The sequence below is a fragment of the Arvicanthis niloticus genome, chromosome 6 (assembly GCF_011762505.2).
Source record: "Arvicanthis niloticus isolate mArvNil1 chromosome 6, mArvNil1.pat.X, whole genome shotgun sequence".
Taxonomy (NCBI): domain Eukaryota; kingdom Metazoa; phylum Chordata; class Mammalia; order Rodentia; family Muridae; genus Arvicanthis; species Arvicanthis niloticus.
In genome coordinates, this window is record NC_047663.1 from 66,086,386 (window position 1) to 66,100,873 (window position 14,488).

Consider the following 14,488-nt stretch of genomic DNA (forward strand, 5'->3'; position numbering starts at 1 on the left):
ACCTTTGGATGCTCTGCTGAGGTGGGATAGAGAGCTGTTCCTACCTACTCAACAGGGCAACAAGAAAGAAAATGTGCCCTATGGTATAAACTGCCCTACTGTGTGTAAACCACCCTCCAGTGTTGACAGAGGCTGCTGTCAATGCTCTCAGTGGCTCCACAGCACCAACTGTTAGCTGAAAATCACTATTACTCTGTCACAGGAATGTCTAAAGTTCCTATCTGCACTCACTATTTGGGGCCTTTAACTGAGCCTCTAACGCGTAGAAGAGGCGGGTGTGGTGAGGCAGCTCTTCTAAGGTACTTTGCTCCTTAATAAAGTAGATAATAGGAAGGATAAAGGCTTCAAATCATGTCCCTCACACTACCTGAGAGAGATTAACAAGGGCCCCCAATCAGCATTGGTCCACCCGGCATGTTTCCTGAATAAATGCCTGGGTGGATCCTGTCCTCAGGCTGGAGTGACCAATACTCTAAGACCCGAATGAATACTTTGCCCTGTATCTTGGGAAATGTCCTATACAAGCCCAAAGAAGAACTGTCTGCTTGGCTTGATTTCCAAGAAACCAGGGAAGTGATAAAGGCGACCTTGAGGACAGCCCAAACATGTATCCTTGGATGGCTCACCTAGAGCAGCCATTCTGGTCTTGACTAACTAGCTAGACTTGACTTTCAGAGAAGTCTCTACAAAGGTGAAATTTTAGACTGTGCACAGAAAGCTCTGTACAAACAAGCTGACGACCAGAAGAAGTATTTCACAAGCCTTCAAGAGACCTTCTCCACACTGATGGGACAGACGAAGTCAGAGGGAAGACAGGAAAGGTGTCCTGGCTGCCACCAGCTGTTTCATACATAAGTGATCTTTTTCTCCAGCTGAATTTGCAAGTAAGTCGGGACTCTCTAACAGTGGGCTGTATGGGGCACAAGCTAAAAAGCCAGAATCTCTACGCTAATGGTAGCAAGGAGCCAGTCCCGAGCCACCATTTTCTATGCCCACCTTGGTTCACAGAGGGAAACAGCCCTCCCAGGAGAAAATACAGGCAGAGGGTTCATCCCCACAAGTCCCCTTGAGCAGTCACGGAGACTGGAGGCATGAGGCATTACATTAAGACACAGAGCCACCCTCAGTAAGTCACACCCAGCCACCAGGGACACTAGAAGGGTGACAGCTGAGATTGGGGATAAATGATAGGACTACTAAGGACAGGGACCTGGGACCTTGACAAAGGCCAGGGGCATGCTGGGAAACTCAGAACAGAACCCCTCCCTCTGAAATTTCCAGCTCAAGGAGTGAACCTCACACAGCTAGCCCAGTTTCCCAGTGGGCTTCTCAACTGGTCCTTACATCTGGAGAAACTGCGAACCAGAGGGTCAAATGTGATCCAGACAAGACTGGGGTTTCAGCTGCCAGGTACAAGACTGCAGCCCCCTTAAGGAAAGTGGATCTCTCTTCTACCAACTCTGGAGGGCTCTTAAATACAGCTTGCCACTCCCTCCCACCATTTCTTCAGCCAGGTGCCAGGATAGGAGTCCCAGGAGGCTCTGCCAAGGAGGCGCTAATGGGGCCAGGAGGCATCTGACATTTGGTTCTAGCCCAAGACATTATCTCTCATGATGCTTTTAAGTCCAAGCTCTTCCTGGCCACCAGCTTTCTGGAACTAACAAGAAATAAGCAATGACTACGGAGGGGCAGAGTCCCTTGCTGGTTCTGCCTGTGGATAGCCTACTTTCCTCTGTCAAGAAGGGAGTGTGTAAAATGGAAAGGTAGAGGTACCAATTGCTCCAAGGGACACTTGGGGACAGGAAAGCCCACTCCATGGCAGAAGGTCACAAGTACTCACGTCATGCTACTGTTCTCTCCTAAGCGCTGGTAGGAGCCGGGGGAGAAGCTCCCGAGGCCTTCAGATGGGCTCTCCTCGGGGCTCACGTCAGTGGAACTGTAGTCATGATAGTCTTCGTTCCGAAGCCTCTGTGTGGACATGGTAGCTGGGGGGACAGAGGCAGTGCTAAGATCTCCAGTAGATGGGGCCTTCAGCTCCAAGTGTGGAGTAGGCTCAGAAGCAGAGGCAGACATTGTCACAGCTGCTCCCGGTGATGGATGTACTATGGAGTGAGTCTGACTAGAGTGCCCAGTACCAGTCAAGGAGGATGCAAGAGGCACGAAGTCCACAGGCAGGCTGGGCCTGTTCGCCCTCTGCCTCCCCACCTTCCCACAGGGTGCCCTGCTCATAAATTTCTAAATTCATCCCAGGGCACCTGGGCAACACACATGTGAAGTAATGCTGGGCAGGGCAGGGTAATTCGAGTATATACTTCCAGGAAGCCTTCCCTAGTCTTCTGGTTGAGTTCACCCCCACCCTCGTCTGAGCTTATCTCTTGGACCTCAAACAGTAGTTAAATCACACACCTATCAGTGAGCTATCAGGAGACATGAACCCAGATGATCTTTGAAATACCTTTTTATCCTCTGCCTTCAGCAGAAGACACAGTTATACTCATGAAATCCCCTCTGGGCCACCCAATTCTGCTTCAACTTCACAAGTTCCCAAACCAAACAAACCAAGCCAAACCAAAACCCTTCTTTCCCATAATGAGCTCAGCCCAACCTACAATCACCTGGAAAGAGAATCTCAGTGAAGGATTGTCTAGATCAAGTTTGCCTGTGGGCATGTCTAGAGAATTATCTTAAGACAACTGATGTGGGAAGACACTGCCCACTATGGGTAACACCATTCCCTAGGGAAAAATCAAGCTGAGCACCACAATCAATCAAGTGAGTATGTTCATATTCATTTCTTTCTGCTCTCAACTGTGGACATAATTAACTGTTTCAAGTTTCTGCCACCTTGACTTCCCTACAACAAATGGATTATAACCTGAAATTGTTAGCTGAGCTAAAACCTTTCTCCTCTAAGCTTGTTTGCATCGGGGCTTTTCCTTCATCACAACAAAAGGGATGAAACTAGGACAGAGTTATCAGGAAAGCTCACCTTCTCCCCCTGGGCTCTTTTCTTGACACCAACCTCACTATTAGAAAATGGTAGCTGATCACAGCTCAGAGGAAGAGACCATGAGATACCCTAGACTTGTCTCAGTAGCGCCTCTCCATGATGCTGTACTGGGGCTCAGAAAATGATATCCCAAAGTACAGTATCGACTACAAAGTACAGCTTTGGCATGTCAAGCACTTTGTTCTAAAGGAGACCTGAAGACCACAGAAACTGCCCCAACAGCAAAGTCTGTTGACTCTCCTGTCCCATGCCTCCCTCCCAAACTTTGTCCCTGAAGTGAGTCTCAGAAACCAGATTTCTTCCTAGTCTGCCACAAAAACCCAAAATGGCCATTCTGTCCCTTCTGCCTTCTTAATCCTGAGCTGGAAGAAAGGACAGTTCCACACAGGCAGAAAGGATCTGAGTGGCTGGACTGGCAGAGTGTAGCTCAGTCAACTTCCATTACCGCACACTTTGTGACCAGCCATCCCATACAGCTGACCCACTCCAGCAAACTGGAATTATAGAAATGGAAATGTGAGCTCACAGATGGACTGTTCCCCTCAGTCCTTCCATATACTTCTCTGAAGGCTCTCCCATGTCACATAAAATGTTGACTAAATAAACACTTGCACCCTTATTAACCCATCTTATCACAGGAGTGTTGGCTGTGACCTTCATGATGGAGAGGACGGACAGTGTCACACCTTCTCAGCCCTATGCTTTCTCTTAAATTTTATAGATTTGCTCATGTTTAAAAGATGGTAAAAGAACTAACCCTCCCTGATGTGAACTGCTGAGGGATGGTAAGGGTGTGCTCTCTCCTCATGGCATTGGGGAAGAGAAGAGGGCGGGGCTTCTCTCAGTTGAAAGTTGTGGAAGCCCCCAGAACCCTAGCCTATTGCTAAGGAGCTTCACAGGGTGCTGTGGCAACTAAAGGGAAAAAGAGTCACCTTCCTATCCTTCAAGAATCTGCAGTCAAATAAGGGTGGGAAAGTACATTAGCAATAAAAATGATCAATAAAACCCGTCCTTCTCTGTCAGGCTCTCCCCAGCATGCAGACACCAGCCTGACTCTGAGATGCAACCTCCCAAGGGAAATGCATAGTGCAAAGTCAGCACAGGGCCTGTCTTAGTTCATTTTCTGTTGCTGTAAGAAACTATCAGAAACTAAGGAATTTAATAAAGAATGGGCTCACAGCTAAGGGTTCAAGTATCTGCTAGGCTTCCCACAAGGGTCTCACACTTCTTTAGGCATGGCAGAAGAACAGAAAAACAGGCAAGTGAGGAAGAGTGGTCACAAGAATGGAAGAGGAGAGGTCACAAGGTGAGACAAGACCAAGGGGAGGAGACACACTCACTTCCTAATGGTTTGTTCCCACAGTTACTAACACCCTTGCTGGGAAACTACATTAATCCCTCCATGAAAGTGGAGTCTCTTGGGACTCTTAAAGACCCCATCATTTTTCAATGCCACCACCTTAGGGGCTGAGCCTCAACATGACTTTTGGTGTAGATAAAACACATTCAATACACACAGTACCAGCAACCCCAGGGAGTGGCCTCCTTACCCCACAGCCTCCAGTGAGAGTCTCAGGGTTCCATTAACTCACACCTGGGGAGAATAAACTCACAAGTGGACCAGGAAAAGAAAACCTGCCAAGCACATTGATGTAGAGAGCTGAAAACCTCTGTCATTAAAACAATAGCTTATGCGTCGATGTGCATGCCAAGGGGCCTGGGTGTGAAGCTGGCCTCTGTCACCAGTTTGATTGGTAACTCTGACCAGTTTTCTCTCCTATGATCTTAGTTTGCAAATGTAAAAAGCAGAGTGGGAAGTGCAGACTGGGGCTCCTGAAGCTCTGATGTTCCAATCAAAGGACGTAATTACTTATGTGAACATCAGGTTATTTCTAGTCTCTTCCAACACACGGGATGCATCTAAATAGAACCTTGTATGTGAACTGTAATGTTACTGAAGGCAGATGATGGAGAAATCCTCCAACTTCTTCCCACCCACCACAAAACCACTATGACTAGGAATGCTGGCACACACTTATAATCCCAGCAATCAGGACACTGAGGCAATAGAATTACAAATTCAAGGCCAGGCTGGGCAATATAGTGAGACCCTGTCTCAAAAACCTAATTAAGGGGCTGGAGAGATGGCTCAGAGGTTAAGAGCACTGGCTGGTCTTCCAGGGGTCCTGAGTTCAATTCCCAGCAACCACATGGTGGCTCACAACCATCTGTAATGAGATCTGATGCCCTCTTCTGGCCTGCAAACATACATGCAGGCAGAATGCTGTATACATAATAAATAAACCAATCTTTAAAAAAAAAAAAAAACAAAAACAAAAAAAAACAAAAAAAAAAACTAATTAAGCCAGATGTGGCGGTGCACATCTTTCATCCCAGCACTATGGAGGCAAAGGCAAGTAGATCCCCTAGGCCAGACCACAGAATCTGTCTTTAAGGGCTACCACACAGATTAGACTTGTTATGTGGACCTCAAAGATTCGTCAAGCTGAGACCGACAGGTGGAAAAAAGGGAAATAATTGCTTGTTACAGGAAGAACCTACTACTACGATAGCACTGTTGTCCAAACAGACAAGACCAGCCTGGGAGAAGACATGTTTCCCAGGGCCGAGGCTGGGGCTCAGCTGGTAGATGGCCTGTCTAGCATGCACAAGGCATTGCCCCCATCTCCAGTACTGCATAAACCAGGTATGGGGTGCCAGCCTGTGACTCAGGAGATGGGGAGGAGAAGGATCATAAGTTCAAGGTCATCCAAGGCCTGGGCTACAGCAGACCCTGTTTCAGAGACAGACAGCGAAAAGAAGGAGAATGGGGAGAGGACAGAGAGGTTCCATCTCTGGCAATGGCAGCCCCATTCTCAACTGGTATTTTGGGGAAGGTGGACATAGCCACCCCATTCTACACAGGACTTCCTCTTCTTCCTGCTCCCCTGCTGTGCCAGCCTCCCACTGGGCTCCCTTGAGGAAGTTAAGCATCTACAGGATTGCAACTACTGCCAACCCCTCTCCTCAGGAGATTTAATGGGACCTGTTAATGTTGAAATGAGGGTTGTGTAACTCGAGAAAGTTGAAGCAAGCTTGTCTTTCAGGTTCTCGAGTATAGCGATGGTTTATAGACTGTGTGTGGTCCATCAACACAAGGCAAAATCTCCACTCAACAGTGTTCACGGGGAGACTGAGGCAGGATGGGCTGCAGAGAGACAGTACAAACTCAGTGATAGAAACTGAACCCTGTACCCACCAGAATAAAAATGATACAATGCCTCATGAATTTGTAATTTTGTATTATCTAAGTGTTTCAGTCATACTACCTTGAAAGATACTCAGTTAAATACTAAGACCAACAAAATCATGTCTTGGGCTTTTGGCTGAGATCCAGTGTAAAAAATGCAAAGAAACAAAGATTTTTTATTTTTGCTAGATTTTAATGCTATTATATTAAACTTAGAAATGAGACAGAATGTGCACTCTTACCTATAGGCTTGACTCAGCTACTGTTAGGAATCCTTATTTTTTTATTTTCTTTTGAAGTCAGGCTCTCTGCAACCCAGATTGGCCTCAAACTCTACTATCCTATGTCAGCCACACCAGTGCTTGGTTACAGGTGTGAACCCCAACACTCTGCAGTTTTAGCTTTACTGAGCTTCCTAAGTGACCCTGAGCACAGTAATTTACATAAAGTGCTTCAAAATATATAATCTTATTTGATGCCCACACATCAAGCCTGATCCCACAACAGTCAGGCACTGGTGGTAATTATTTTAAACAGTTTTTAAGATTTATTATACTTAAGTGTATGTGTGTGCATTTTGTGTCGGAAAAGGCAGAGCCTCTGAAGCTGGCTTACGAGCAGCTGTGTCCTTCCCATGTGAGTTCTGGGAACCCTGTCCCAGCCTAGAGGTACAGGCCTGTAATCCCAGTTACTTGGGAAGCCAAGGCCAGAAGATCTCAAGAGTTCAAGGGCAAGTTCGATTAACCTCTGAGCCATCTCTCCAGCCCACCGTGGGGATTATTTGAAAACTGAAAGTACAGTCCATTCTTTTTCAGTCATGAGTTGGACTTTGGAACCCAGAGCAAACAGCAAACTCTAAAGACATGAATAGATGATACAGACTGTGTTGCCTAATGTGGTCTACAAGGAGGGAAGTGAAAACAGCTTGTAACTACAAGAACAGTTAGAAACAGCACCAGGCAGCAAGTACTCTGCCAAAACCACCAGAGTATATTCTGCAATCCAGCCTCATGCCCAAGGAGTCCCATGCTGGGGCAGCCAAAGCACAGCTGCTGTCAGCATTGCACAGTGGCTAAGGAACAGGCAAGCATGCTCAGTTTTTACATACACTAAGTGCTAGCGCCAGGCACGACTTCAGAAGAGCCTAGTCCAGCATCTCAGCCAGGGGCAAACCAAGGCACAGAGACGGCTTCCCCCAGGCCACAGATACAGAAAGATGTCCCGAGATTCCAAGCCAGCAGCAAATCAGAGTCCCAGACCGACGCCCTTCTACTACCAGACGGAACACACCCTAAAGTGCCTAGCCCTAAACTAGACCCAGAGCTAGGTCAGCTGGAGGTATTCTGCATGGCTGGCATCAGGAAAGCAACCCCAGCTAAGTCACTCTACTTTTGTCTGGACTCCTGCATCTTAGAGATATCTCCAGTACATCAAGCTACAATACTGTTAGGAAAATAAGATAAAGGTCAGGTGTGTTGCCTGGCACACAGTGGACCCTCAGTGATGGTAGTGATTGTTACCTTGGAGACAGCCTGGACCAGAGAAAGAGTCTCTACAGAAACTTTACAGTGTTTTTTTCCAGTTAACATTGTACAAGATTGTCCGGAGTCTTTAGAGGAAAAAAACTGATTTTAAAAATTATATATATATATATATATATATATATATATATATATATATATATATATATCTCCACAAGGTTGGATGTTTTGGATGGTCTTCCCGTACATGGCAGAATCCTGAAGACTGCCTTTAATGCCAGTGAAGGAATAGACTTGTCGGCAACTGTGAGAACAAGCCAAAAAGAAGAAAAAAAAAAAAAAAAGAACAAAAAACCATTAGACCCCAGCTGTATATGTAGGGGAGAATGACCCTGCCAAGCATAGGTGGGAGAGGAAGTCCTTGGTCCAGTGAAGGCTGGATGCCCCAGTGTGGGGGAAATCGTGGGTGGGGAGGTGGGAGTGGGAGGGTGGGTGGAGGTATATCCTCATAGAAGCAGGAGGAGGGGGGATGGGATAGGGGGTTCCTGGGGGCGGGGATGGGGAAAGAGGATTACATCTGAAATATAAATAAAATATCCAATAATAAAAAAAATAAAAAACAAAAACAACAACAACAAAACATTAGAACCTCCTTCCATGTCCTTTATACAGACTGCCAACAGAAGGTGTGGCCCAGATTAAAGGTGGGTCTTCCCACCTCAAAAAATCTGGATTAAAAGTGGGTCTTCCCACTTCAATTGATTTAACTAAGAAAAAAAAAAAATCCCTCAGAGGTGTGCCCAGCTGCTTGGGTTTTGATTAATTTCAGATGTAGCCAAGTTGACAATCAAGAACGACCATCACAGTCACCTGGGAGAAGGGACACTCAATTGAGAAAATGCCTACTACAACAGACTGCCCTACAGGTAATTGGGTGCTGTCACCCGTGAGTAAGTGGGTCTCATTGATATAAGACAGCAGGCCAAGCAATCCATGGAAGCAAGCCAGTGTTTCCCTGTGGCCTCTGCTTCAGTTCCTACCTTGGGTTCCTGCCCTGATTCCTTCGTGATGGGCTATAAGATGTAATAAACCCTTTCCTCCCCCAGCTGCTTTTGGCTATGATGTTTGTCAGAGCAATAGAAAGCTAACTAGGACAAGGACTTCGATGAGTCCTTGACTTGGAAACCTTGAGCCAAGTGTCGAAGCCCTGCAACACCCCACACAGACAGACTGTTGAATTCAGGCAGAAAAGCACAGAAGAGCCCTCCTAACCACCCCTACCAAGGATGTGCGGGACACACACAAGGACGGACACACACACACACACACACACACACACACGAGACACACAAAAGCAGCTCATTGGGTCTTGACTGAGTGTCCACGTTTCCAAGAGCAATGTATTCGGAATAGCCTCAGATCTGTGGTTTTCATGCTGTGTACCTTACACGCCAATCTGTGAAGCAGAGGTCCACTTTTTGCATCTGGCCAAAGGAGAGAGGTGTTAGATCCCCAAGGCTTGAAGTTCCAGTCAACAAACTAAATGTGACTCTCCTCCACAGGAAAAAGAAAAGTCACTTCAGGAACAGGGTTCTAGAAAGGGTTAGCAGCAGAAACAGAAACAAAGCCATTCACCAGCCCAGCACAAGGCCTAGCTTCCAGTTAGAGGGAAGAAGCAACAAGAAGCTGAGAAGCTGAAGAGTTGAAACCCTCAAGAGGTGGGACAAAATGGAAGACAACAGGGTGCTGGGGAGGGGGGCTGTCAGTAAAATCTCACCTTGCAAACATAAGGACCTCAGTTCAATTCCCAGAATGCAAGTGAAAAAGCCAGGATAGCGATGTCCTCATAATCCTGGTGTTGGTGAGGTGGAGAAGGGGAATCCATGGGGCTCATGGCAGCTCAACCAAACCAATCCAGCAAGCTGGAGGGCAAGGAGACTGCCTCAGCAAAGGTAGACAGTGTCTGCGGCTGTGCTCTGACTTATGGAGGGGGATAGCAGGACAGGGAGAGACGGAGAGGGGGAGATGGGGGAGGGGAGGGAAGGGGGAAGGGAGGGGGAAGGAGAGGGAGGAGGGAAGGGAGAGACCAAGAGGGGGAGACAGATGACAGAGATAAAGAAGGAAAACACAGCTGACCATATTTAGGTCAGCTTTCTATCCAGCACAGCAATTTCACCTGCAGCGTTCCCCAAGGTAATCAATTAAATGCCCAATATCAACTCCCTGTGGTGACGGGGAGCTCCATGCTGTGTCTGAAGCAAGAGAACTGATTCCTTGAAAGTTTTCGTGCTCAAAAACCACTTCCTTACCGCACTGATCTTAACTGTAGTCTCGTGAATAACAAAATGCACAAATCCCTCTCTCCTTTATAGACTCCAGGCTAGACAAAGATAGCTACCCGGGCATGAGGCTGAACGAACAGCCACAGGGTTTAAGGCGAAAATGGACACACATAAAAACAAAAAGGCTGCAGCAGCACATACCCCACCAGAGGAGACACAGCCTTAGATCAAAACCAAGTGCTGAGAACCGAGCCTCTGGCTTTTAACCTCAAGAACAGCTTTAAAGAAGCCTGGCTGTAGATGCAGTCTCATTAAAGAGTATTTGGAACCCCTGGGTTCCATCCAAACAAAAACTCTATGCACTAAATGTACCTGTTAGTTACTACAAATTAGGATGCAAACTAGAGCAAAAGATACCTCGGTCATAAGGAAGACAATTAAAATTACTTTTAAGTTGCCAATGTCTAGTTTAGCCATAAATGCGGGGGGGGGGGGGCGCGGAGGGGTGGCATTCAAGACAATTAGGAATGAGCACAGGTAAAATTCTTTTAGAACAAGATCTACTCTTGTAGGCTAGTGCCTACAGAATATAAGGAGGGGGAAATCTCTCCGAATAAAATCAAACAAACAATAAGTTTCAGAACAAAAGGACCCCAGGGGCTCCAATCAACCCTACCACCATACACTGAAAACTGTAAACCCAGGTGAGGGAAGATTCAGAGTTACCTAAGGCGTCAAGCAAGAGGCAAAAGCTAAAACACGCGCTGCAGATTCTCCAATGTTAGTTCATTCCAGGACACTATGTTGCTATCCTGTTTCAACAAGCCCCCGCCCCACCCCATTCCATCCATATAAGCAGTCATTACCTAAATCTGTCAAATTTCAGAAAACAAAACAAAGCAAGCGGTCTTCAAGTTGACGTCAAGGCTAATCATGAACTGGAGCCCTCCTGGCCCCTCCGGTCTATCCCAGGTCCCATTTCATATTTCCGTGTGACTTTCACAAAACTGCAGAACGGTTAGAAACGAAGCCTACTAAGTGATGAGGAAAGAAAGAGAGAAAGAAAGAGAAAGAAAGAAAGAAAGAAAGAAAGAAAGAAAGAAAGAAAGAAAGAAAGAAAGAAAAAAGAAAAAGCCATCAGTGAACAGAACCACACCCAAAGCTCAAGCCTGGCGTGGAGAGCCCAGACACAGCAGAGCTAAACAAGGACGCGCGACCCACGGCGGAAGGGACAAGTGGCTTTTCGCAGGGCGAGTTTCCCCGCAGATGACAACGTGGCAGAAAGCAAACAGCTGCAGGAGCTGACACCTTGCTGCGGGGATACTTCGGAAGCCCACACACAGCCCTGGACCTCAGTTTCCCCTACCATCGGAGAACAGGAGTTGCGGTGTGGTACCCTGTGACCCAAGGCAAGGGCATGGCTCGTCCAGCCGCATCTGCAAACGAAGGGTTGGTCTGAAATGCCCATCGGTGACTGCCGTCTCCACCTGGGAACCATGACTGAACACCTGTCAAAGGTGCTTAGGAGACCTCACCCCACGGGTGACCTGTCCCTGAGCAGTAGCATCCGTTTGGCGGGAGGCGCTACAGCAGGAGGTGAGTCGGGACTGCAGTGCAGGGCACGCACTACTCACCGGTCGGCCCTGCTCGGCCGGGGCTCCGGCTCCGGCTCCCGCTCCCGCTCTGGCTCCTGCTCAGCCCACCTCGCGCAGCCTCAGCGCCGACCCCTAGCCATGGTTTTTTAGCCGCCTGGACAGCCGCTTCCGGGCCCCGTCACGTGATGCTGGCTCCCCGGCCCAGGTCACGTGCCGCTCTACTCCGTGCTCCTCCTCCCGGACCCTTGTTCTGCAGTGCCACCTGGCGGCCCTCAGCCGCGGCTTCAGAAAGGGCAGTGCTGAGACCACCACAGCTGAGGCAGGCGACCAGGATTTTGAGGCCATCTCCAGAAAAGTCGGCATGCAAAATATCCCTAATTTTTATCCTTGCTAAACTTTATTTTTGCAGCGTATATTAACGTGCATGTACTGATTTATAATTAAAAATATGCGTCTTTTTTAAAAAAAATCATGCAACCAGACCTGATGTGATGGTATAAGATTGCAATCTCAGCACTGGGAAGAAAAATAGTTCAAGGCCTGTTTGAGCTATGGAGTGAATTCAAGGATAGCTTGGGTGACTTAAAGATACCTTGTTTCAAAAAAATTAAAGGGGGCTGCTGGGAAAATGGTTTTCTGGGTATAATGAGGACCTGAGTTAAGATTCCCAGTACATAAAAAAGCTAGGCATGGCAGTGTGTGACAGAAACATTACAGCTTGGGGCCAGAGGCAGAAGGACCCCTGCATCTCTACAGTAGACTAACTGATCTAGCCAAAACAGTGGGCTCAGGTTCAGTGGGAGACCCTGTGAAAAAATAAGATGGGGGAGCTACTCAAGGAGACAAACAATGTCACCATCTGACTCCCCGAATACCCATTACACACACACACATATAATCCATACACCACATACACAAACACACACAAACATATACTCCATACATCATCCACACATACATACATACATACATTCCATATACCACACACAAACATATATACTCCATACACCACACATATACACTCTATATACACACATACACACACATGCTCCATATATCACACACACATACATACACTCTATACACACAGAGAGACACAAATAATACATACACACACATACAGATGCAGACACATCTTAACGCATACACATACTTCATACACCACACACACACACACATAGTACATACACTACATACAGTACATACACATACATGCATACAAATATATACATACACAAGCATATACTCCATATACCGCACATACACAGATACATATGCATACATATACACACATGAGCAGGAAATGATAAAGCAATACAATTTCTAGAATCCCTTTCTACACTTGTTGGGTCAAGATCGCCATCCATAAGTGAGTGGCATCTGGTAAGACTTCGGGAGATTTGGATTCTCCTCCTGCTGAGAGCCCTACTACGGAGGACTGGCTTGGTGTGCTGTGTGTTAGTCGAGCAAGTCCTGCAGTGTGGCAGAGTAATATCCTCCCCACCTCCCCAGCCCCACCCCAGGTCTGTCTCCATCACTTCCCGCTGGGTGGCCTTCTGAGCTCCCTTTGGGTTACCCATTTAGAAAGCTCAGTTGGAAGCCCTGCTCAATTCTCCCTGGTGGTTTGCAAGTCACATAAGATCTGGCACCTAAAAAGGCCATGCTACAGAGAGATTTTGGGTAACTCCTTCTGCACCTAACAGAAGGGGGTCACGTCTGCTTTCCCCTAAGCTCCACCCACACCCGACCCTCAAACGTGATGGGCCCTAAGATCCCAGATGCTCAGCGGCTGCTCTCCTTTGCAGATAGATACATTGTTCTCAATGCCACCTTCAGTACACTCAGCTTCCATGCCCTCTGCTGAAGGTCTTGCAGCTTACAATGCGCCTGAGCCCATGCAAAGTTTCCTTGTACACTAACTGATTCAGTCATCTTCAAGACACCAGTGGTGGCCCCTCCGGCACCCCCATTCCCAGAGCAGGCTTCCAGGCCCCGGATGCAGTGAATGCTATGCTACTATTGCAGGGCAGTAATCACTGGCTGGGACATAGAAAGCCAGGCATCCCTTTGTCAGTGTCCCAAGAACGGTGCCACTATTCACAATCACAGACCTTTGCTGGAGCGAAGCTTTCAGCACTGTTAGGAGTTTGAAAGCCACAGCAACATGATTCCGGAACTCATTGAGTGGAGTGAATGGAGTAGACACCTTTCATTTTAGAGCAACCGTTCCAAAAGATAAAAAGAAAAAAAAATGTTACAAAGAAGCCCTGCAGGCACCGTGAGGACACCATGAGCTGGGGACATAGGAGGGAATGTGCTGCAAAGCAGATGAACAACAATCCTGAGGAAAGGAAAAACGGTCTTGGAATCAAGGATGATGCTCGAGGGAGCAAACATCAGGAAAGGGATGGTGCCAGACTGGCACTGCCAGGAGGTGTCTGCACCCCCAGCTGCAGGCTCAGCCACCCTGCCAGCCCATCTTATTTTTTGAGAGAGGGTCCCTTAGTAGCCTGGAATTTGCCAAGAAAAGTAGACTGGGTGTCTAGTGAGCCCCAGAGATCTGCCTGTCTCCATCTCCCCCAGCACTGAGGTTATAAGCCAGTGCTACTACATGCAGCTTTTTTACCTAGGGTCTAGGAATCGAACTTGAGTCTTCACGCTTGCGTTAATAAGCACTTTCTCAACTGAGCCATCTCCCAGCCTGTTTTGACTCTTATGTTTTTTGGATGACGTGAAAGGAGACAAGGACAATTTTTTTTTTAAATATTGCAAATAATATTTTTGTGGCAATGTATTTAAAGATACATTGTGAGAAGATATACAAGCTAAGGCTGCAGCTTAGAGACAGAGAGCCTGTCCCTGGTGTGTGT

The 14,488-nt window shown here is 47.3% G+C and overlaps 1 protein-coding gene across 2 annotated transcripts in view; it reads right to left on the reverse strand.

Moving 5' to 3' along the window:
- Slc36a1 (solute carrier family 36 member 1) overlaps positions 1-11,794 on the reverse strand; it is a 33,624-nt gene extending 21,830 nt beyond the window's left edge. Inside the window, exons 1-2 of one of the 2 annotated variants that reach the window (XM_034506954.1) lie at positions 11,658-11,794; positions 1,841-1,985 (exon numbers count right to left, since the gene is read on the reverse strand). In XM_034506954.1, the coding sequence (XP_034362845.1) occupies positions 1,841-1,980 (140 nt within the window). In that variant the 5' untranslated portion in view covers positions 1,981-1,985; positions 11,658-11,794. Of the gene's footprint in view, positions 1-1,840; positions 1,986-9,518; positions 9,637-11,657 lie in introns of those variants that run through there. The other variant, XM_076936814.1, reaches the window with a different exon arrangement.
- Between the last annotated feature and the right edge of the window lie 2,694 nt (positions 11,795-14,488).